We start from the raw sequence: 24,714 nt of genomic DNA, 5'->3' as shown, positions 1-24,714 counted from the left end.
GAAGGCTACACTGTATAATGAACTCTACATTCACTAATAGGTATAGCAGCAATTTTTAAATAATTTCATATAAAAACCAAGAGCTGTGCTTTAGGATTATTTTGTCTTAAATCAAATTTCATTCATGCAGTCCTAGAGTATGATACACGTGCAAGGTTAAAGACAAATCTGCATGAAGACTGAATGCTTTGGTGTCCTCTCTGCACCTTGTTGAATGATCAGTACCTCACAAAAACATTTCCATATCACTCCTCACAGTATGTATCCAGTGTATCTCAAAATGATTTATATTTCATTTTACAATTTATACATAATATCATACTTGCATTTTAAGTATCAAAAATATGTTGTTAAAAGATCTTAACAATAAATGTCATAAATCCAGAGTTTTCATCAAAGGGTAAAATGATTCAAGACCTTTAGTGAATGGACGATCAAAAAGAAATGTTTCCAAAAGCTACACATGATTTATGGTATTATGCTACCAACAGTTGCCCAGTCAGCTCCGGGTTTCTGTCCTTTATTACTGCCATGATAAGGGCAGCAGCAGAATTTACTGTCTCCTGAAGCAGCAAATGGTCCTGGGAAGAAAAGAAAAAAGAAGTGGAAGAAACAATACATTAACAACAGTGGAAAAAGTAACTATTTAAAAACTATTTTCAAGTATGCAAAATTACCATATGATTGTTGAAAAAATATATATTTATTTGCACTTATTAGGAGAACTTCTAAAACTTATACTTTAAGGAAACACAATTTCGTAGTAATATCCATTCTCCAATCTCCATGATGATTTAAAAAGCAAAATTGTTTTTTAAAAAGGAATGCATTTTAACTGCTAGAATTAATGCCATCTATCCAGAGACCACCAAAACAGAAGCTTGTTTCTGTCACTTGCTTCCTAAGTGATTTTTAAAATCTAAAAGGTAGTCAAAATTTTGGGTTTGAAAACATCAGAACAAAATTGAGGATTTAATTGAGTAGCGTAGTTAAAGACCTATAACTTTAAGCATCTACTGAATCCCATGTGTAGTCTACAAACTACTTTTAAACTCAGAAAGGCACTTAAGCACTGGGACTTCAGTGGTTTAGGCTGATCTTTGTATCAAATAACGTTAAAAAATAGTCTGGATTTGATAGGCAAGTATAGAGACCAACACAGGAAGAAGTAATAAAATGAGACTTTGATTCTGTGCTTCTAACTGAGCACTCTAGCTCACATTTGAAAGAGTCCTTTGTCTAATTGCCAAGTTTTCTTAATTGTATTGACTATAAAAGGTTGGCCTCTTGCTACCAGTAACATTTTAATTTGCACACTGGGAAAACATCAATAGGTGTAGCCAGGCATAGACACACCCCTGGGGAGAGAAATAGGAGGGAACAATTTCTGTGAAGCAACAGAGAAAAAGAAAGGTCTACAAAACCCTAGGGAGAATCTAGAAGAGTTTCAAATACAGAAGGGAAGCTACAAAGAGAAAGCAAGAGCTGTCCTCCGTACCCACAATGGATAAAACTGGAAGCTGTAGGCTTAAGGGAACTTAAACTGGGATACAAGAAGTCAGGAAAGTGTTTTGACAGTGAGGACTGGCATACAATAGAACAGATTATTGGACAGATCAAGGAAACTCCATCATTAGGGTCCTGCCACATGAGACCTGCATACACGGAAAACAGGATGCAGGTACGGCGTCCACAACTTTTCCAAGATGCTGCATCAAGGAATAATTTGTAGATGACATGTTTAAGACACTTGGATTAATGGAGAAAGAGGAAATGGTTTCAACAACTTACACAAAAACATAATGTTAATCACTGCTTTTTAAGGCCACTGCTGAGGTACCTGTTCAACTCGTACAGAGCAGAGCTGGAGAGCAAAATGCTGGGGTTGAAGGAAAAATTGATAGGGGAAAAGTATCGCTGGAACACTAAAATATGTAGCATAATATTTTATAATGCTCTTATTAACATTCTGCTTTATGTAAATGACAGGAAAAATGCTAGAGAGGTAAATGGACAGTATTAGAAATAGCTAGTTTATACCTGATTCTTGTATCATTGCTGGAAGAACGATAATTGCATGTGACTAAATTTTTATCCAAAAAAATGATAGCAGCTTTCAGTACTCAAAGGGGGACTACAGGAAAGATGGGGAGGGACTCTTTATCAGGGAGTGTAGTGATAGGACGAGGGATAATGGTTTTTAACTGAAAGGGCAGATTCAGATTAGACATTAGGAAGAAATTCTTTACTGTGAGGGTGGTGAGGCACTGGAAGAGGTTGCCCAGAGAAGTTGTGGATGCCCCATCCCTGGAAGTGTTCAAGGCCAGGCTGGATGGGGCTTTGAGCAACCTGGTCTAGTGAGAGGTGTCCTTGCCCATGGCAGGAGGGTTGGAACTAAATGATCTTTAAGGTCCCTTCCAACCTAAACCATTCTACGATCTAAACAAGCTGTTAGAATTTGTAAACTCCCAAAAGATTACACCCCTCACAAACTCATGTTATATATTCTCATATGCATTAAAATTATTCACTAGTGGTCTAAAAGATTGTCTTGGAGTAAAAATGTTCACCACAGCTGTGTCTTGCTGTTTACTGAGTGACACGTCCCATTCAGGTCAGCAAGGAGCGCAGAAGTGTACCCAGGACTTGCTCCTCCAGTACCTTTTGTGGTGGACTGAGGGTACAAAGAGGAAGTCAGGATGCGCTACTCCAAGTTGGTAGGGGTTTCACACCCTCATTTCCCTTGGGTACAAATTGCTGTACAATGTACCAGGAGAGCAGAAGTCCTGTGCATACACCCACTCAGACGGCAAACGCTGCAGTCGCTTTCAAGATCGAGCAACGCATTTATTGATACTCAGCAGTGCCAATCTCTTTGCGCCCCTCATTGCTTTTTGTTCAGTTGGTCTCGAGAAGCACTTCACAATTACAGACACTGTTTTCCAAATGGGCTTCCAGCCATATCTGAAGTTGGCTGGAGGTGTGTATTTTTTTTTTCACATTTCACAAAAAAGAAAAAAAATACACCTGGCCAGGAATGTTCTTAATGTTTCTTCCAATAAATCTTTCCACATCCTCTGTTGGTTACTGGATTCAGTACACATTCCTTTGCAGTAATAAATTATTTAAGTTTTTGAACATAAAAGGAAGCAAGAGAAAGAAACTTAACTTTCGCAGAAGAGAATGAAAGTGACACCATAAGATTCCTTTAGACTGAAAAAAGCTTTTTCTAAAGCTAAACCTGAGGCTTTAGTGCTAATTTCCATGTTCTGAAGGAACAAAAAATTATGAACCATATTTGTGACCCAGGCAATGCGGCACAGTGATGTGTACAGAAACGCGCATGCAGAAGCAATCTATAAACCACACTGAAATCAACTGGTGAATTGCAATTTGTTCAAAAAGAGAAACACAAAAACTAAGCAGCACAAATTAAAATAACTAATAATCTGATTATTAATACTATTCTGATTCCTGTCTTTCTTAGAATCAATGAATACAACGGCAGGAGCAATGAACTGTCATACAGGATTGGCCCCTGTGCAGGACTGGTCCCTGTAGGTCTGTTTTTTGCAAATAACCAGAATTGTATTCTTTAAGTGAATATACATTATCTTATTTAAGGTAACAAATGTAATAGAAAAGATATTCTGAATTTAATAGAGTTATCGTTGATGGTTAAATGACATTGTGAAGCATGTACTGAAGTGTTCAAAAGGGCAATTCTTTAAAGTATTTATCATAGGGGTTCCTGATTTTTAGATTTATGCTGTTGCTCCTTCCCGGTACCACTGTCCCAGTCTGATCTCAGGGTCACCTATTCATTTAGCAGTGGCCCGCACCTGGCCTACGAGCCTGCCTCTGCGCGCAGGAGAAATCAGTGCCACAAAGGTCAAGTATGTGCCATTTTTAACTTGCTTTATTCTCCCAGCCACAGTTTTACTGGAAAGAGATAGTAAATAATGCAAAAAATGGGACTCTTCCAGGAATTTCAAAATCATTGTATATCCTGTATCTTTCTGAGAATCAAAACTCGCTCTTATGCTAGGAATCACTATTGTAGTATCCGATGGTCATAGCCTGTGCAGAATTGATAACTTTTGTTGATCATTTCTAGTCTTTACTACCAAGAAAAAGAGAACAGAAAAAGAAATTTTAGCAACTCAAAGAGAACACGTTGTTCAAAGTGTAGGCATAACGCTGACTGACGCAATAGTTAAGTTATATCTAATGAAGAATATTAAAAAGAATTGAAATGACAGAATTCAACAACAACCCAGGAAATAAAAGGAATCTTGTGGGTCTTTATTAATTTAAAGTTAAACAAATAAGTGAACACATTAAGTCCCCTGGCTATGCCCTTAAAACACTCATGTTTCTGACACTGCAATGTTATTTCTGGCAACAGCGCTGATTACAGCTGATAGTGCCTACAGGGAGGCTTCAATAAGAATGCCAGGACAAATTTAATCTACCACACCTAACTCCATTGCACACACAGGCCTCCGCTCCTCTTTTATATTCAATGGCACAGCACTAAATCTTTCAAAAATCTCATTATTAGTTGCAGGAAGTCAAATAATCAAGCCGAACCAGGTCTTCACATGTCTAATTGCCTGCCGTGTTTGCATATATTGTAACCATGATAAAAAACAGGATGTAAGAACAGAACGATCAATACAAATCCTCATGTAGCCCACAAGAGCTCTTGCACGTTATTGCCCACCCACTGCTCAGCGTTGCAAATTCCAAGCAGAGAACATACTTCAGCAGGCTAGTCAGCGAGCGCATATCCGTGCACGCGCTGGATGGATCAAACACGAATAGTTCTTTCCCTCATTAACGAAATCCTTAAAAAAAGACCGTGACCTTTAAATAAGACTCGGAGGCACTAACGATTTTAATGGATTAATGACTGAATTTCCACATGATCAACTGGTGTGCCATGATCCCCCCTAAACCACTGTGATATTCACTGTCTATTCATTCCATCCAGCGATTAAAATGAGTCTCTTGTAAAAAAGAAAAACCAAAACCCCCTAACATTTCTTGGCCATTAATAAATAGAATTTTTTATTGTTTGAACAGATGATTAACTGCATTTATAAGCTAAAAACAAAACTTTTACCACTTTATATTTATGTTCTTTGGAAAAGAAAGTACTCAGAAACACTGCCAACCTTATAAACCATAAATCCACATAACAGCACTTTGATTCCAAAATAAAATATCCACTTTGTCTGTTATTAAATAGTAAGAATATTCCAACATAACCATATTGTGTGATGGTTGTAACTCATATTCAGAATTTATTTGATGTAGAGTTACTGACTGTAGGGGTTTTCTGGTCTGCAGAATAAGACTGGGAATGGATACAGGGACAGAGTTAAAGTTGTGTTTGGAATATGCAATCTGATATTTTACAAATGTGCATTTATTTAGGAAACTGTGAGCATATCTGAATATTTACTGACATCGCCCTAACGATTCATTTCCTTGCTTCAATCTGTTTAGGATTTTTTTTTTCCCCAGCTGGAACTACACATATATGCATGCTTCAATTTACATATGTACTAGTTCAGTTTAAGCATCGCTTGAAAAACACATACTACCCTTTTTAGGTAAAAAAAAATAAAAATAAAAGCCTGTGCAGGTATTACCTCTGCCTTTTACTGCATCCTTCCAAAAGAATAAAACAGCTGTGTTCCATTATTTGCATGCTGTTTTGCTGTAATATTACTTGACTTTCCATTTAATACAGTTTTTAAAAACGAATAGAACTGTAATGTCAGCGCAGACTATATGGCTGACGGGAAACCTGAAAACATGATTTAAAAGACGCTGCTGAACGTAGGGAACATCAATATGAATACGGTTACGTTGGTACCAGGAACGGAAAGAGGGCCAGGGCATGCACTGGGATGCCCCTGCCTTTGCTGTTCCATTGTAAGCCCGGTCCCTGGCACAGTTTTGGCTCCTGCCAGCTAACATGTTCCCAGACAATGGCTGGGCATGGTTCAGGGGACAGCACAGGCCAGGGACTGCTCCCAAGGGACAGGCTGAATGAGGCCACCCTCTTTTGGGAAAACGAGAACTTAGCCATATGGACATGAGGCATGCTGTGCTTTTTAGCCCTAGGACAAGAGAACCATCCCTGGCCTGTTTCACGTAGCAGTATGGATGTAGCCTAAGTATCGCTGGGAAGTGGCAGTTGTGCCGTTCCCTACCCAAATGCATCAAGGATACATAGAGCGATGATCAAATAATCCCCCCCAGAATTAGGCACGAATCCCACATAGCTACCACATAAACACAGTGATTTAAAAAAAAAAAAAAAAAAGATTAACTGCTTCATAGGCACCTTTCCAACCAAAACAGAGAAGGAGAGAGGGATGAACCACACCACAGGACAGCACTCATGCTGTAGCGCACATTCCTGCCACCTTATGGAAAAAGGCTGGAGCCAGCAGAAGGACCATGTGATGGAGCATGTCCTCTGCTCCCTTTCGCAGGGTGGGCCCTGGGTGCACTGCAGGGACACCACAAGGCATGAGTGGAAGAGAAAGGGGCTGAAATAGTCTGTGTTCATAGAATCCTAGAATGGTTAGAGCTGGAAGGGACCTTAAAGCTAGTGCCAACCCCCCTGCCATGGGCAAGGACACCTTCCACTAGACCAGGCTGCTCAAAGCCCCATCCAGCCTGGCCTTGAACACTTCCAGGAATGGGGCATCCACAGCTTCCCTGGAAGTTGTGTTCTGGCAAGCATCTTGCAAAACACTACATTGGCAGTACAAGAGGAGCTGTTGTTAATTTAGAACTCCACGGGATGCTGCAACTTATACTAAGGCTATACGAGGTGTCTCCAAAACTCGCCTGATGTCACATACTGACAGTGTTTTATTTGCACTCAGAGAAACTGAGTAGAGAATCTAGCCTCAAAAACCACAACACTTGAAATTTTAATCTTCGACTTTTTTTTTTTTTTTTTTTTTTAACTTTAAAAGATGACCTGAACAGGGACTGGGGGTTTTTTCCACTACTAAAAATTCATCGTGTAACATGGCTTGGTGTTTATTCTAATTTCACCATGAGGAATTCTCTGGTAGATTCATGAAGAAGCATTTTTTCCTACTCAAAATATGTAGTGGCATGCATCCACATACTAAAGCAACCTCCATTTCTGTAACAGTACAAATTAAGATGAAGTCTCCTTTCTTCTTAAAATGCTTCCACATCACATTTTTAAATCTGTGTGCCAAAGGATCTATTGATAAGTGACATCTCATACATAATATCAATGCAGCTAGTTACCTCTATAAGAAGATAGCTATGCAGATCATTCTAAAAGATAAGAAAACTATTTCTCTGAATATTTTTGGCTTTCCTTTCAAGTAATACAGAAATAATTAAGGTAGCGTTTGAGTTCAGATAGGTAGCTGGGTTCAAATTTACTCCAGGAGATTCACAATTGAACCTCTGGATACACAGCCTTGCGCCTTTTTCTGAACTAAGAAAATGCAATCAATTCTTCATTAGTGGATACTCCTCAAAATAGAAATCATTTAGAAATCTAGATACTCGGGATGCAATAGAGAATTGAGAAAAGAGATGAGCTGCACTGGAAGAACCAAATTGTATCTGTACTAATGGAGCCTAGTGGACCTCTTAGTTCATGAACACTGACAGATCTGAATTAATTCCCTGCAGTGAAACAGTTGTACATCCATGCTACAGTCAAACTCAGATAAATCGTGCATAAATATGTAATACTGCACTCTATCTCTCTCTCCTATACCATTGCTCAACCATGCCTCTTATAGTTTGTCCCAAGAAAATGTAGAGCCATCAACATTTAAAATGACTGTGTGGATACACAGAGGACATACGAATATTTTAAGTCTCCTTGAGTCTGTAAGGATTATGTCCCTAATGCTATTGTGTGTATCTTTTCACCCAAGATTCCCAGATTTAAAATTCAAGGTAAACATCTCTCTTTTGTTAAAAAAAAAAAACAACAAAACTGCACAAACAAACAAAAACCCAAATAGGATTAATTCCTTTCGCTAGTATGAACAGAAGAGATAGAATTCCTCTAAACCAACAGTTTTAAAACAGCTCCATTACCTACATGTTCTGCAACAAGTAGGTGACGGGTTCAGTTCCTTTCGTTGTGTGAGGTCATTACTCCATCCCCCAGCTCACAATTTTATTTTTTTTTCCGATTGGGGTTAGAATTCCTTTGGAAGAATACCCGTTCTACGTACAGTTGCTGTATCACAACAGAAAGATGACATGACGCCAGCCTAGATGCTAGTCCAGACCCCTGGGGAGCAAGTGAAAGCTCTGTTCTAACTTTTGCTCCAAAAGGTTGCTCTTTTGGTGTAAAATGGACAAATGATGTTTGGAACAGACATGAGCTTGGTGCCAATGCCTCTGTCATCTGCAGAGCTAGACTTTGTATTTCGCTGTTCTTGTCCTCTCCAAGACTTTTTTTGTCCCTGTATGAAAAATTGTTAGTGTGATCATACTGAATAACCAATAAAAATTCCCGGACAAAAAAATTGTCTGAAAAGTTTGTTATGAAGAGCATTTTCAGCACATTCAGTCATTGCAGCTTAAGCAAGAGTTTTCATTCACCACCTACTATCTGATCTAAGCTCTTGGCAAGAGCGAGTACGCCAGTAGGTCTGTCAACCATTTTTCCCTCTAAGTTGTTCAAAAAGCTACCTAATGCTCGAGTTAGCAGCCAATTCTGCCACCTGTATGGGACTGGTACAAAAATACTGGCAGAAATAAGCCATTTAACAGATGTGGTTGTCTGCAAAGGTATATTATGTGTTTGAGGTTTCTTAGAGGTGGTCTCTTATTACAGTATGTTACTAAATGAGACTGTAATATGAAATGTATTCACGTTAATATATGTTACTGTACTACTTACAGGCCCTATGAGGTATCACTCTGGTAACCTTGTAAAACACACCATAAGGGTTTTTCAGGGGCAGGAAGAAATGTTTCTTCACTTTCAATATAGAGAAAGTGAAATGTTCCTGAGGCACAGGAGACGTGCTTTCTCCTCTGACAAGCAGCACTACAAGCTGCTGAAAATCCAAGATTGGGCTGAAGTTGAGTGAAGCTGTGGCAAGTCTTTCTTCTGGTTTCAGAAAGCTTTGGATCAATCCAATAGCACTGACAAATTCATGGGGGAGTGGGATTCAAGCCTTCCACACAGCAGCAGCATATAATAGCGTTTCCCTCCGTGTGTATGTACGGTGGATCCTCTGCTGCCTGTTCCACTGTGAGAGTCTATAAATACTTTGATGGGCTGCGGTGTTAAGTTTTGCAGGCGGCCAGGAGTACGTAGCAGACCCACCACACACAAACACGCAGAAAAAACGGGTTAAGTAGTGCTGGCCTCCTGCAAAACATAACACCGCAATCATGCAAATCATTTACAGACTGTTGCTGTACACAAGGCACCAAGCGAAGACGGAGCAGCTACGAATCACGTATGAGTGCATTTGACACATGGGGCTAGTAACAGGGCAGAAGCACTTCAGCACAGTTTAGCTGGTCTTCCCCTATTATCAGCTGAGAAATACAGCACTTTCAAGCTCACTTTCACTCAATGACTAGTGTTTTAGCCCAAGTCAGCAGTAAGTAGGAAGGCAAAAATGTGTATGTAGGGAAGACTGAGAGAAGTGGCGGGGGAACAAGGTAGGAGAAAGGGGAAAAGAAGAAATGACAGAGATAAAAGATTAAGTACACACCTATCTCAATCCTCAAAATATATAAATACATGCCATTGCTAAAGATCAGGAGAGATTAGTATCAATGCCAGAGGTTCTATCCGATAGTCAAACTGTGCCATACACTGCAGGTAAAAAAAACCCAAAACTTCAAAGAACCAAGTAGGACACTTCTACCCAGTGAGATCTGAGGTCATCAGTGTAATTGTAAAGTTATAAAAAGGCAAGTATCGCATACCTGAATTTTTCTCTTTGCTTTTAGAGCACTATGCCATCCTTACTTAGGATCTGACAAAACCTACCTAATGGGGACACAGAAAACAATACAGCACTTCTTCATGTAAACTTCTAGCAACAGAAGAAAAGTACATATTTTATGGCAAATTTAACACTGTGTATGTTGATATTACAGGATTTTCCTTTCTGTCCCATTTTGTATTGAAAACATAGACTGCACTTTTCAAGAAACATATGAACACATTAGTTTGCAAACATCTACGTTCCTAATATGCAGTACAAGACATTAAACACCTTCGCTATCACAGGTTACAGAATTTTGCATACAAATGTGCAGGAGCAGTTTCATATAATTTGTGACATACAATTTGTGATTGTGATTATCAGTGTTATACAGAAAGACTGGGCAAATTTTAATTAGTGACTGTGGCAAAATGGGAAGGTCTTTGGAAAGCATGAGCGATGCATGTGAATCTCCTGGGGGATGCTGAAAATCAGTGCAGAGGAAATGTGAGCATTCTTTCCACTCTGTCAGTCTAAAGCACACTTTTCTCCCCTCCTATAGGTGCTAACTTCATATGGAATATTATGCATAATGGACATCCAGCTATTCATAATATTCATATTCATGCTTCCACCATTTCAATATACGCGTTCTGTTTAGTCATTAAAATCTTCATTATACAACTCCTAAAGACTGTGAAGAATCTGAAATACAAGCACACGGCTGCAGTAACTAATTGATTGGAAACATTCCTCTTGATTACAGATCATTTATTTGAGATGGTTCAGAGGAAAAACTGTATAGCCTACTAAAAAGCAAAATTAAAACTTCTCCTTTGGGAAAAGAAATAAACAAAAACCAAGAGATTCTGAGGGGCAAAGTATGCGTACACATGTGTTGGGCTATTGTTCACATCCCAGTTTTGTGGCTTCCAAACTTTTAGGATGATAATATCAGTTCAGTGGGGTAAAGGCCACATTCCAGTCTTGGTTACAGAAATACAAACCAAAGTAACTACAGTATTATGAGCCCAGTTGCTTTGCAGTTGCAGAGACTGAAATTCAACTTTAAACTCTGTTATTTTGCTACAAAAGACCTAGTATTTAACTGTTTTTAAACTGTTCTCTTAGAATCTCAAAAGCAGCTTTAAAGTAACTCAAATGTCAGTGTTTCGGGCAGTAAGACACAGTGAGAGGGTGCAGCTGTGCAGAACCTCGTCATTAAGCATTGGATATCACAGATTTCCCTGATTTGATACTCTTAATTGAATCTAGCTAGTTGCTTGCAAGTGGCTCTCAAGTTGCATCATCTCATCATTCTGTGAGGAGGGACTGATTGCAGAATAAATCATAAAAACTTGTTGTTTAGGTTACACACTGAAATTTGAAAATACCCTTAACATTTAAAATTGAATGTCCATCCTACATCTTTCATCTCATCACTCAAATTCTACTTCTTTGACCACATTTGCATGAAGTTTAGGCATAGTTTGTATCCCATCTCTGATTTCTTTTTCTATCTACAGCTGAGGGTCGACAGCCTACTGGAAGGCAGAAAAAAATAAATTCCTTACAACTCAAGACTTTTATGTAAGGCCAAGCTACTCTACTTTCCCAAAAAAATAAAAATACCAGACTGATGAATAAGTGTCCAGAAATGAGACAAAAATTTACAAGGACATGAGGTGACATCTTTCCTTGGAGAGTAAGAGGAGAGTAGTCAGCAAGGGAAAAACAAGTTACAACACAAGTTATTAATAAAGATTCATTTCCTTTGTCTCTCACACCAATATGACGTATTAATACATTAATTTTCTGGTAATTCTGATTGTTCTCAACATCTCTTTGCACAGAACATGAATTTGTTCCCTGCTCCAAAGCAGTCTTCATGCAGTGGATGCAATAAGCAGGACAGGAACTTGCATTGCTTGCAAGCACAAATAATTCTATGAGCAAAGGAGCTCTAAACACAGTCAAATACACTCAAATATACTCAAATACACTCAAAACTGCTGTGAGTGGAGAAAGTGTATTTGCCTCTATTGTTTTCTTTCAGGTATGTTGCCTACACAATGTTTACCTACACACTGAAGACTGGACAGTTTATCTGAGCACCACCCCAGGGCACGAACTGAATGAAACCTAACCCAGTACGCATGAGGAAATAATAATAATTGCTAAAACTGTTGATCCACGCTCCTAATTTATCTATTCTCTATCTCTTTGTCCTCCTTAGTTCAATAGCCTAAAGCCAGTGCAAATAGAGCACTTACCCATGTTAAAGTTTTCAGCTAAGCAATGAAGGGAGCACGTAAATTTTGAATACTTAATCCTAAAGAAAAGATGGTCCTTGAAGTCTGGTGTGAGCAGAGGCACTGGGTTCAGAAAGCAGCTGCAAACAGCCCGTGTCCAATCCAACAGATGGGTCAGAGAAGAATCATAAAAACACACCAGGAAACCACTGTGGCAAAATCCTCACTTTTCACCGAGTAGCTGAGAGGAGTGGCGAGCACCGGACACACCGTGACTGATGGACGGGGCTGAGGGGTACAGTGCAATTTTTAAAGATACAATCCTCAAGCTAGCTAACTTGCCAGCAGTATGACTGGAGCAGCACAAAATGTCAGCATGGACTAATCACACATACACTGACTCACTTTCTCAGCTGGTTTTTGCAGCCCTTTAGTAGCTCATGCTGTGATGGCTGTTCTGAGTTTGGGCCTCCACCTGATCATCCCTCCACAGCTTGAATCACATGGAGGAGTCTCTCCTGCCACTAGCTACTGATTAAACCATCACATAGTTGGAGGGCAAATAGCCAGTTTAAAAAAAAAACCACTTTGAGTACAAAGCCCAGTGACAGGAAGGCAGAAGGGCCATAGCTTGCCTTGTAGCTAAAATGCAGCAAACCGATAAAGCTGTTAGTAACGTTCCTCAGGGTTCTCCAGTAAATCCTTATCCTTAAGCTCAAAATGTATAATCTTCACAAATTTATGCTTGTGTTTAGATTCTAGTTTTCTTTTAGGCTATGAGAGTCTAGCTACACCACAATGATAGAGCTCACAGATGTTCTCTTACATAAAAATCAGGGTTTGCCAAGACAGGCTTCTCTTTCTTTCTGCCAACTAATATCAGCCCAAACCATCTAACACAATAGCCTGTCTATATACAAACAAAGGCACTCAACGTGAAAATATATCCAAGTGATAAAACTCTTGTAAAATAACAAAAAAAATATTGTTTTGTGCTTTTAGAAGAATGGCTATTTTAAAACTGTTAAAAGAATTAGAATAAAAAGGAGAAAGAAAAAGAATAAAGAAATAAAGGAACAAGTTTGCTTCAGCAGATGGCTAACTGTACTCCATAATTAAGATGTTTTATTAAAAATAAAACAGATGAAATACTTTGGTAGCTATGAACACATCTCTTTTTATGAGATTAGCATTCAGTGTTAAGCTTATCCTTCAGGTATGTTGCATCTTGAGTTGCATAACAGAAGAGTCTATGTTTTACAGCCTTTAACACTTTCAATTAAATTGTTACCAAAGTTTCCTTTCAAAACATCCTAAAACCATCTTGTGCCTACTTGTAACTTTAAATATGTCTGTGACTGTCTGCAAAGATAAGTTCAGTTCTCCCTAGTATCTTCTTGTAATAGGCATTTGATTAAGAAACTATTTATGACAGTTTCCAAGGGCATGACTAAACACGATGTGTAAGAGTTTACCACATCACTTACTCCTCACTTTAAAATTTGGGTCATCCAAAGCTAATTGAAATCGGTGGGCTGAGAACAAGTGTGACCAGTGCTGTTTTCACAGTGGTGGGCACTAGTCTTTATCATAAGAAAGGGGATTGCCAGTCTTCCAAGACAGTAAGGTAAAAGAAGTGATATTAATGTCTTGTAGACTGCCTGCATGTGGAGTGTTTTGGTTTTTCAGCTTTCCCTAAAAAAGCTGAATATTCAGCTAAATATAACTGTCGCCAATACTTAGAAGTGATGCAAGAATCATGATATTGGATATTAAGTAAATACCTGTATAATTCACTTGCAGGATCTCTAAAGTGCTTTAAAATATGTTAATTGGCAATAATATTTAAAATAAACTCAAGAATAATTTAGAGGACTTAACAAAATTGTTGGATTATTTTCTGAATATAATGTCAAAAATGAAAGCAAGCAGAACACTAAGTAGTTTTCAATCTGATAGTAATTTTGACAGCAGTTAATCATTACAGATCCTGGACATAAGACTACAGAAGAATTTTAAATTTATTTTTAAAAGTCATTACTTTTTTGTAAAAACTGTATTGTAACAACATTTATGTCTAAGGGAAACATAGTAGCTTAATTTTGTTGGGTTCTGGTCTTGATATCCACAGCTCCTGAGCAATTAACTCCGAGTTACTCAGGTGAGAACACTGGATGGCACAGACACGAATCTGAGCACCCACTGTGTGAGCCCAGCTATTACAGCCTGCAGAGGTGTTATACCATAGATTTGTTTGGTTAAAAAGAAGAGGAATGTAGCTCTGTTTAAGCCTAATCCAGAACTAAAAACTAGTTCAGCTGCTCAAATAAATTAGGTGTTAGTTAAGAACAAATCTCCTGGTGCTTCAACTAGAAAGCACAACTTTTACTCTTTCTCTGACTTCGACTCACTTTTCTTTTCCTTCCATCTTCGGTATTCCAAGTTCACAGCTGCATTTAGAACTGCATGTATCTTTTTACATGAGCAACGATTTCACATTGTTCATCTCCTCAGCCTGTATTGATTAGATGAATGTGTGGTTTGGCTTTTCATGGACAAGTTTTAAAAGTTTCCTCTGGACAAAAGGAGTAATCTCAGACTCCATTTCCACTAATGCCTCTCTTGACTCAATTTCTCTTTTGTCTTCAACAAACTGTATTCCCTTGTGCCTGCTCTTGGCCTCAGCTTTTACCCTGCATGTTCTACTTCATAAATCTGCTGTCTATTCAGTAAGCAGAACTACGTCTGCAGCACAATGTACGTGCCACAGCCTCGTCTCTTAACACTCCTAGTTGTCCTCAGTCACAATGGCTCCTTCACATTAACTACTGAGATTAACTTTCTATTATTTTCTCGAAGCTTACTGTATTAGGAACTTTTGCGTTAACGTTTGCTGCTGAATATCCTTTTATATGCACAAAGTGCGATTCCATTATCCCAGTCAACCAAATCTACTAAGAAACAGAGCTACGTGTTCCCTTCAAGATCCATTAAGCAAAACACAGGCTGTCTTGTGTGTGAGACTGTCTACGGACCTGCTGTAGTCCAAAGATGGGCATTTAAAATCCTCATTCTCTCAGTTACTGCTTTCTGATTATTTCCTATTGGTTTCCACGTATCCTCTCCTTTAACGAGATCTGACAGTAGCAGAAAGGATTTCCCAAATTGTTTAGCCTAACCTTCATCTGAAAAAGTATTTTCGTCTTCATGCCTCAGTTATTTTCTTATAACACTGATGTTGCAGCACATATTTTTACATGAACTGCATATTATAATAGAAACATCCATTAGAAAAAAACTTCCTGTCTTCCACTCCCCTTAAACTTTTGAAATGTTTTTCAAATCTTTGCTGTCTTTACCAATATCCTGGACAATATAAGCAAATAGTTCAGCTTTTCCCAAGAATCCAAAAGCTACACTTTCAAGACATACACCTTGCTTTTATATAGAGACTCATTAGGTCCAAGCCCACTGGTGAATCTTTCATAGTGGTTATGAATATACAACACACCAAGAGTAGTATTCTGACCGATACTAGAATATCTGACTTATTTTTCCATTTTTTAAAATGTTTCAAATACAATTTATATGGTTCTATTAGTAGGATGGAAATTTGAAGTGCCAATTTTAATTTTTGCTGTTCATGACCATCTCAAAGCCTTATGAATATACACTAGAATTAATCTGTTTAAACAAACTCAAAAGAAAAAAAGTGGTTGTATAAGATGGTAATAAGTATCAGTTAGGGGCATTATTAATAATTTTGCAATGACATTTAAAATGATAAATCAGGAAGTTTTGTCTCTCTAAAATTCAACACAAATATCAGAAAGAACATATTTTAAAATGCAGAGCTATTTATAAAATAAAATGTAATAGGGCCAAAATCATCTTTCCCCAAACATTTCTAGATTCACTCCATGTCATTAGGATTCACTCAGGGAAATAATGAATTTAAAGAGCTCTGTATAGGAAACCTTGTTTCTGCAGCTATTATCACATTGAGTAAATATACATGGCAACCAAATTCATAGTCTGCAGCCAGTAAATATCAGGAGGTCTAAAGCCAAATCAGTCAATAGAAACCATCCTTTAATGTGCTTAACTGATAATGTTCTGAGAAAGCTGCCATGGACCCTACAATTTTCTAAGCCCTAGAGTTGGCCACTGTGATGTTACTTTCTGCTGTGACTTCACGATGTGTTTAAAGGAACCAATATTGTATTTACACAATAGATAATACATAAACTGTAATAAGTTATGACAGGCATTGTATTTCAAGACAATTATAGTTTGCCTCTAGTAGCTTTATAAGGCATGAGACTAAATACCTATTGAGTTTTACCACCCAAGAAGTACTGTTTTGGACTGGAATGCCTGGATTATATTACCGATATAAAATAGAAAATAAACCTCAGAATAAGGAAAACAGGCTACATACTTATTTGTGAATGATCTCATTGCACACCAGCTCCAGAACATAAATTTTATCAAGAACCCTGAAGCTATTTGTAATGGCAATTGCTATCAGTTCATTTTCAAATTCTTAACCTGTTAGGCAAAGAAAAGCACTGTTCAGATGAAAAGAACTAGAAAAGATTCTCATAAACAGCGTTACAAAGCAGAAGTACCGTGTGATTGTGAGATTCTGCCAGCACCTACTGTTTATAGATCATGCACTAATATGATCTGTTAACTTAGAATCTGAATATAACATTTTAAAATTTCAAATTTACAAACCAGTGCTAATTCATGACCAAAGGGTCAAGAAACATATTCACATGTGTTCATTAAAAAAAAAAAAAAAAAAGAGTCCATGAATCCTTGTATCTAAGTAAGACTTTACAAGGTAATTCAAACTGCTATGCAATTTGCAATTGCAGTTAAGGTTTGTTACTTGTGAAATCTTCTAAAGTTTATTTTGGAATCAGTTCCTTCTCTTGCAAGAACTGTAAAAACATGAAAAGCACCACATGTCACTAAAATTATATAATAATTAGATTATTTAGTTACTGCCCAGGTTGTCAGCCCAACCTTATCTAGAGAGAAACACCCAAGATTCAACATCAACAGAACGTCAAGACTTTTGGACAAAACAAACTACCAGCAAAGACTGTTGGTAATGACAAACTCAGTCAACCCTACAGTAGGTAGATACATACTCTGAAGTCACACATAACGAAGGCTGCAGTCATGTATTTCAGGTGCAATAACTGAGGAAGCACTTTTGGCGAGTGCATTGCAAGGCTCTGATGGCACCCCATAAACATAAACTTTCTTGGAAAAGTATAAATATTTCTGATACGAATTGCTCATTTGTCACAAATATATCCATACTGTACTTAAAACAGGATTCTAAATATCTTATTGGCTTTTAGACACAAAGCATTATTGATAAGTATCTGTACATCAAAAATATTTTAAATTAGTCTTGATAAAACATGTAAAATGCATACCTTTGTTTTCTACTGTAAACAATTTCTACTGCATCTTCAAATGCTAGATCATCAAAAGGAGACATCAGCATGAACAATGTTGCAATTCACCCAAAGTACATTTTGTTCACCACTTCTGCTAGTTGTCTACTCTGTTCTCTCTCCTTTGCAAATTCTGCTTTGCAACTGTGGCTTGAGGCATCATATGAAAACTAAAGAATGAAAAACAGAGGGTAGAACAGTACTGTGCAGCTTAAACAGGTGAACTGTATAATCCAATTGCATAAATAAAAGTAGGAATTGGATTCCAAAGCCAACATCAAAAAGTGAGAGATCTGGCTTATATACCAGTCAGAGGTACTCTTTCATATTTTATTTAATGTGAAAGTAACAGCGAGTGAAAGTAAGAGTTGAAAGTAACAGCGAACTACAGCCTCCTGGGGTATATGTATAAATGGTGATTAAATGACAGCAGAATTTACTGATAAGGATAATATATCCATCCATATATATATCCTTATACATAAAACAGGTTAATAAATGAATTCTAGTAAGAATAAAGTCAACTTTTGAATACAAGACCACCATTATTTTATAAGGATCCCTTTGTTAATACTTATTCCATGTCCAAGATCAGAATTGTTTGCAATAGTATTTGGAAGAGAAGGTAAATAACTGGACAGTTATAGATAAAGGATTAACACCAACTTGTTGATAAACGAGTTGATACAACCTCACAGATAATCCCTAACAAACCCTACGTAATTATTTGACCTTACATATATGGAAAAATGCTTAAAAATAAAGTTTTTAAAATATCCTTGTGTATATCATAAGGAGCTCTCAGTGTCTATTGGGATGAGAGAGATATGCGACCACAAAAGCTTTATTGAAAATCAGACAGATTGACATAATCCACAAGAAAGTCAGAATCACAAAACCAGGCAATGGGAGAACAGCCCTTAACATAGTTTCTAAAATTCACTCCTACATCAGATGACAGGATCGAAAAACATATCAGATTTAGACATGGGTTCAGAGAAGGGCTTTATGACTTGGAGTAGAACTTGGACAGAAAAAGGGTGCTCAAGTCCAGAAGTATAACTTTCAAAATCCAAGGACACCTGCAAGTCAAGTAGTTCACACATTTTTAATATAATGCTCCCGAGATACTCTGGTTTAGAAGCACCAAACTGTTACAAGGCAGAATCACTAAATCTTAAATCTGTTAAATCTCTACAAACCTTCTCTAAGTTGTCTAACTTACTCTACTCCAACATTACATGCAAAAAAAAAGGATAACTAAATCAGGAAGCCCTTTTCCCCTAATCCCCCTTTACAGGTATAAATGAACCTTTCCTTCCCTAGAAAGTGATTCAGACCAGGAGCCTAATGCCTACAACTCATTTAGATATTGTAGCTGGATATCCTAATTAAGTGATTGTAACATGGAAAAGAATGATTTTTTTTTTTTTTCAGATTCCATACAGAACTTTGAATTTGTTACAAAATCTCATTTAGCTGAGGAAAATTCTTGTGTGGGAGAGAGGCATTTTAAAAAATCTATTCTAGAGGCAAACATAACCTCAGATCTAGAGACAGATATATGCATCTATATATAAAAGCAGCAAAACACTAAACCACATCCCACAGATTATTATTTTTCATAAAAATTGCACTTAATCTGTCTGTGGTAATAGAAGATAACTTACGAAATTATTACTTGAATAGTCACTGAAAATGAAAGCAATATATTGCAAAAAGTGTTGTTCCATTAGAAAATTATATGTAATTCTGTGCCTGCATTCACCCATGCATGGAAAATTACAATAGAATTTGATAGATTTAAATTGCTATAAATGATACCCAAGAAGAGGTTTTTTTTTAATTTTACTTCAGAGCAGTTGTAATAACTCATCACTAAAATAAGTCTGTATTTTCTGCTTGCCTTTGTCTTGCAGGTTTGTTTTCAATTTCCCATTTACTTAGTGTCTGGGTAAAAGTCCTACAGGTTAAGTAACAGATACTTTCTTAAAGACCTGTGATGAATTATTTGTCTTCGATTTAATTTTTTTTTTTAGAAACTTTGTATATTATACTAACAAACATAAGCAAATTCAAATGCCAGGCGACCTGGTTCCAAAGATATTTTGGTGTAGCAAAGAAAGTTCTGCAACACAAAGTGCTAAATTCAAATACACAGTGGTTTAGTATATAAAAAAGAGAGAATTCTTGGAGGAAATTTTATATTTTTTCAATTATATTCTATTGTGTTATTTTTACAACTTCCATAGACTATCAATATGTAGCAAATTTTTTAACTGAAAACACAGAACTGAGCATTTATATCTAGTAAGAATTAAGCAGAATTTGAAATACCTAAATAATAGGATGGAGATAAACAAATTAAGAATCTTGAAACTGGAAAAAGTTTTCTTTCCATTCTTCCTTGTGGTCAGTAACAGGGGTGGCACTGCACAATAGCAGTCTCCGTTTGCCGTATTTATTATGCCAATCCCCCAAGATAAAGTAAACCAATTAAACATGAATGTTTAAGAGTCCTAACAACTGATTGAGCATAATTGAGATGAAAAGAGAAGTTCCATAAACTTCAGCAATAGTCAACATAATACTAATCTCATTTGCATTTGTTAAATGCCCAGATTTAATAAGTTGAGGACGGAGCATATCAGAGAGATGAAACATGCCTGCCAGATACTGTTGCTTAATTCATTGGAAGGTATACAGCGAAGCAACAGATGAATGACACATACTGTATGCGGTTCACAGATACTGTCAGTTCACTTAAAAGTTAACTTTAACAAATGAACAAAAGTGCTCTAAAAATGTCAGCTGCATTATCTGTAACTGCATGAGTTTATTGAATCTATTCCCAAGCCATACCTATCACACCCACTCACTTTCGCAAAGACAATTGTTAATGAAGAAATATATTCTAGTTCAATCTACTCAACCCCTGCTACAAATCTGTATTCAACAGAGCACTTCCAATTTGCCTAAAGTCAAGTTTTCAAATTGTATGCATACACGCTGGAGGAAAGAAACTCCACTCCTCCTGTGGCGTACCTTGGTTCCCCATACTTCAAAGTCTGAATCATTTCTCAGTGAAGTTTTTTTGAGTACCACCACCTCCCTATACTCCACACTTAATTTGCTTTGTTTTAAAAGGTGCTTTTTGTTTGACCCCTCATACCATGCAGCTGCTGTTATTATTTTTTTTTCTAGGAGGAGTATTTTCTCCAAAGGTCTACAAACATTTTTAAGCAGGTAAGCTCTACAAAGCCTACCGTTGCTTACAGTGTAGTATTGCTGAAGAAATACCTTCTTGCTTGAAGCTGTATAGGTGTATATGTATGATTCCCTCACACAGATTACTGAGACTACTGAGCAATGTCAGTATATAAATACACTGTACAAATATTTTAGGTAAAACACGTCTGTACGCTGACTATAATGTGGAATAAATTCCAAGTATCAATTCTTGATTTCTTGGACATAAAACTACATATGATGTTAATAAACATATTGATTATAGTTTTGTAAATGCACACATATTTATAAAAAGGGATGCTTTAAGCAAATTTCTTGAACTAATAAACAGTTTCGAAAAAACCTGTTGAGCATAAGACTAAAACCTGTATAAAATCCTCCTCTTTGTTTTGTAGCATCTCTGCTTTTGAGTAATTCAAATATGAAAGTATATTTACCACAGCAACAAATTAATTTTTAGACACAAGTAACTATGTGAAGAAGCCCATCACTCACGAGAGAACAAGCTTTCCCACTATCTCGTTCTTGGTAATAATTACGGAAAGATCCCATCTATTGTTTTTTTTGTGAATTCATATGCTGTTTCAAATTGTAAACCTGGATGCTCTGACGTGTTCAGATGGTAGGACAAGAACAGACACATCTCTCTTTTACCATACCCAAGAGCTTCTCGTGGGTTTTCACTCTCTAATTTTGATTGTGGAATTAATTTTAAAAGCACCTTTTAAAAATAAGTCTCTATCCTACTTTCCACTCTGTTCCTATGATTTGTTCAGAACACAGCAGGACTCAGTTGCTCTGCCATTCAGAAGAACCTGGACAGGGTGGAATTTTGGCCCAAGAGGAATCTTATGAAGTTCACAATAAGGAAAAATGGAAAGTCCTGCACCCAGGGAGGAATAACCCCATGCAGCAGTACAGGCTGGGGACTGACTGGCTGGAAAGCAGCTTTGCAGAGGACTTCGGGGTCCTTGTGGACAACGACTTGTACAGGAGCCAGCAATGTGCCCTCTCAGCAAAGGATGAACAGCTCCCCTTGGCTGAATTGAGCAGAGCATCACCAGCAGGTTGAGGGAGATGACACTTACCCACTACTCAGGACTGGTGAGTCCACATCTGGCATGCTGTGTCCAGTTCTGGGTTCCCCAGTAGAAGATATGGACTTACTGGAATGAGTATACAGGGACATGAAGATGATTCAGGGAACTGAGCATCTTTCCTATGAGGAGGGGCTGAGAGAGCTGGGACTCTTCAGCCTGAAGAAAAGAAAGCTCGGGGGGTCCTAGCATAGAAATAACTGATAGATGAGAATGAAGACATAGTAGTCAGATTCCTCTCAGCATTGACCACTGAAACAACAAGAGGCAGTGGGCACAAATTTAAGAAAAGACAGGAAACTCAATCTCAACACAAGAGAACACTGTTGTTTTGGTTTTTGGGGTTTTTTACTGTGAAGGTGGTCCCTTTCAACATGAACAATTTGTGATTCTGTGTCTTGGAACTACAGGAGAATCATTCCTGACACTGCCGTTACAGGCATCAACCTGTGGGTAAGACTGGCAACATTTACCAGAATATGAAGCAGAACTGGGGACAAAAAGCCAGTACAAAAGGACAATGTACCTCATTATCATACTTTCTAAGCAGCATCACTCTTGGCTGCATAATACATCTCAGTGCACTAGTGAAATCACTGTACATATCCTCACTGTTCTCTTAACAGACTTCATGCAATTACCTACCTCTCTTTTAATCTTTAGAAAACTATTTTGCATACAGGTGTTAAGTCTGATATTTCATATCAAACATAGTCCTGCTTGTTTAAGTTGGAGTGTGTGTGTGTTTCAAAAAATGAGGTATTTGCAGTGTAAGTAAGAGTATCGGTGGAGATACTGTATGTTGCTGAACAATCAGTCTTCAGTACTTTCATCCTGTATTACCACACAAAGATGTTAAAGTTTTAGCTTTCCTGGAAGCACTGGTTATTGTGCTTAACCTGGGCACAGTAATATTTTGTAAGGTATATGCACATCGTGGCATTAACTTAACATTCCAAGAGTAAATCTTGGTCTGGCTGGATTTAATAACACCGTAACAAACACAGTTTTCAATTGATCATATACTGCTGTAAGAGTGGAATCAAGCCCAAAGCTTCAAGTTTAGTGCTACAACTTGATGTGTTTTAAAGCTCTGAGCAGCACTCTCAGAACAGCAGCATATGTAACGTTCAACTTGGATGGTAAAGTTAATGTAGCTATCGACACACTTTTTTTACAGCCTCACCTATGGAGTGCAGTCCCCACCATCACGAGGTTTCAGCAAAACTTTCCACTTGAGACAGAAACAAAGTTTAAAGGGCATTTGTGGAGAAGTTGTTTAACAAACATCCGATGATAGAATACATTATCCACAGATGAGGCTTAAAGGGTTCATCAAAACAGAAAGTCACAATCACTTGTCTTGTATACATTGTGAGAGAGCTGTTTAAACTTAAAAGAAAAACACAGTATGAAGTCTGAGCAACAGAATCGACAGAGTGTATAAAACTACAAAATTGCTGTGTTAATACCAGTTCACTTTAACTTTCAATGCATACTGTGATAAAATGCTTTTTTGCTAAGTGCAGTCCCAACACTTCCAATTTTAAAACATTATCTATTTAATAACCAAAATACTACTTAGCAATAATAATGGTCATTGTTTCCACATTCTTTTCATCTTCGGTCTATCAAAATAAATTGCCATGAGAAAAACAATCAGATGATGAAGTCTGTTCCTACCGAGAGAAGATCCTTATCGACATAAAATTTTTTAATGATGAATTGAACTTCGTGAAGCATTTCCAAAACAGTTTGCTTTGTACTCAGTTTTAGGCACACAATACCTTTACTACCCACGGTGCCGCCCTCCGTGTAACTGCATTAGTGAGCACAACCCCAGATATCCGCCAGGCAACTTGGGTCTGTGTAAGCTGCTTGTCTCACTGTAAAAGTATGCGAGCAGCGCTGAAATGGAGCCACCAGCTCTACTTTGGATCAGGCTGCTCCTGGGTACGCTGCAGAATGGCTCAAATGACCACCCGTACTCGTGGAGAGTGCTCACTGCACTTTGGGATATGTCAGGAAGTATTTCTAATTACCAATATTTGAGCAATACTACCTGTTCGGGCCAGCCTGCTCAGGGTATTTTCTTCTGATGAGGGACGTGGCCAAAATAACATCTGGAGGTCTTTTACAGCCCCAACCCCCTTTCTTAAAAAACGATTGTCTGACTTGATGATTCACTGTTGTAGTTTTTCTAGTAACTGGCAACTTTCTGTTGCCAATTATTTAAGTATCAAAATAATAATATATTCGCCTAAAGCAATAAAAAGCAATAAAAATAAGAGTTGGCAGTTATTACTTACATTATAAAAATTTTGATCCAAAGAGTTCATCCAATTAGCAAAAGAATAAATTAGCTAAGAGGTACACTATGCAAAGTGTTTAATGCTGTTTTCTTTTAGATTATATTTGTGCTCAAGTCCAAAAACAAGTAGTGAGAGTGACAAGGATCCATTTTGCGGATCCTGCCATCTGGCACGGGATGCCTTGGAAGAGCCGTAGAACAACTGTTTCAGCACCAGATGCTGTCGAGGGAGACAGACTACTTCTGTGAGGGGCATGGAGGGTAAAAGAACAGCCAGATGGGGAGCTCACTGGGCTGGAAGGTGTCTTCTCCCAAGCACAGCCTCTGGACTAGCAGCATCCA

General features: G+C 37.7%; 1 protein-coding gene across 1 annotated transcript in view; it reads right to left on the bottom strand.

The window, feature by feature from the left end:
- Positions 1–476: 476 nt before the first annotated feature.
- ISPD (isoprenoid synthase domain containing) overlaps positions 477–24,714 on the bottom strand; it is a 112,496-nt gene continuing 88,258 nt past the window's right edge. Inside the window, exon 9 of the mRNA XM_009887758.1 lies at positions 477–581. Coding sequence (XP_009886060.1) covers positions 477–581 — 105 coding nt within the window. The remainder of the gene's footprint in view (positions 582–24,714) is intronic.

Source organism: Charadrius vociferus, unplaced genomic scaffold, assembly GCF_000708025.1.
Source record: "Charadrius vociferus isolate BGI_N301 unplaced genomic scaffold, ASM70802v2 scaffold551, whole genome shotgun sequence".
NCBI classification, from domain to species: domain Eukaryota; kingdom Metazoa; phylum Chordata; class Aves; order Charadriiformes; family Charadriidae; genus Charadrius; species Charadrius vociferus.
This window is presented reverse-complemented; position numbering and strand designations above follow the sequence as displayed.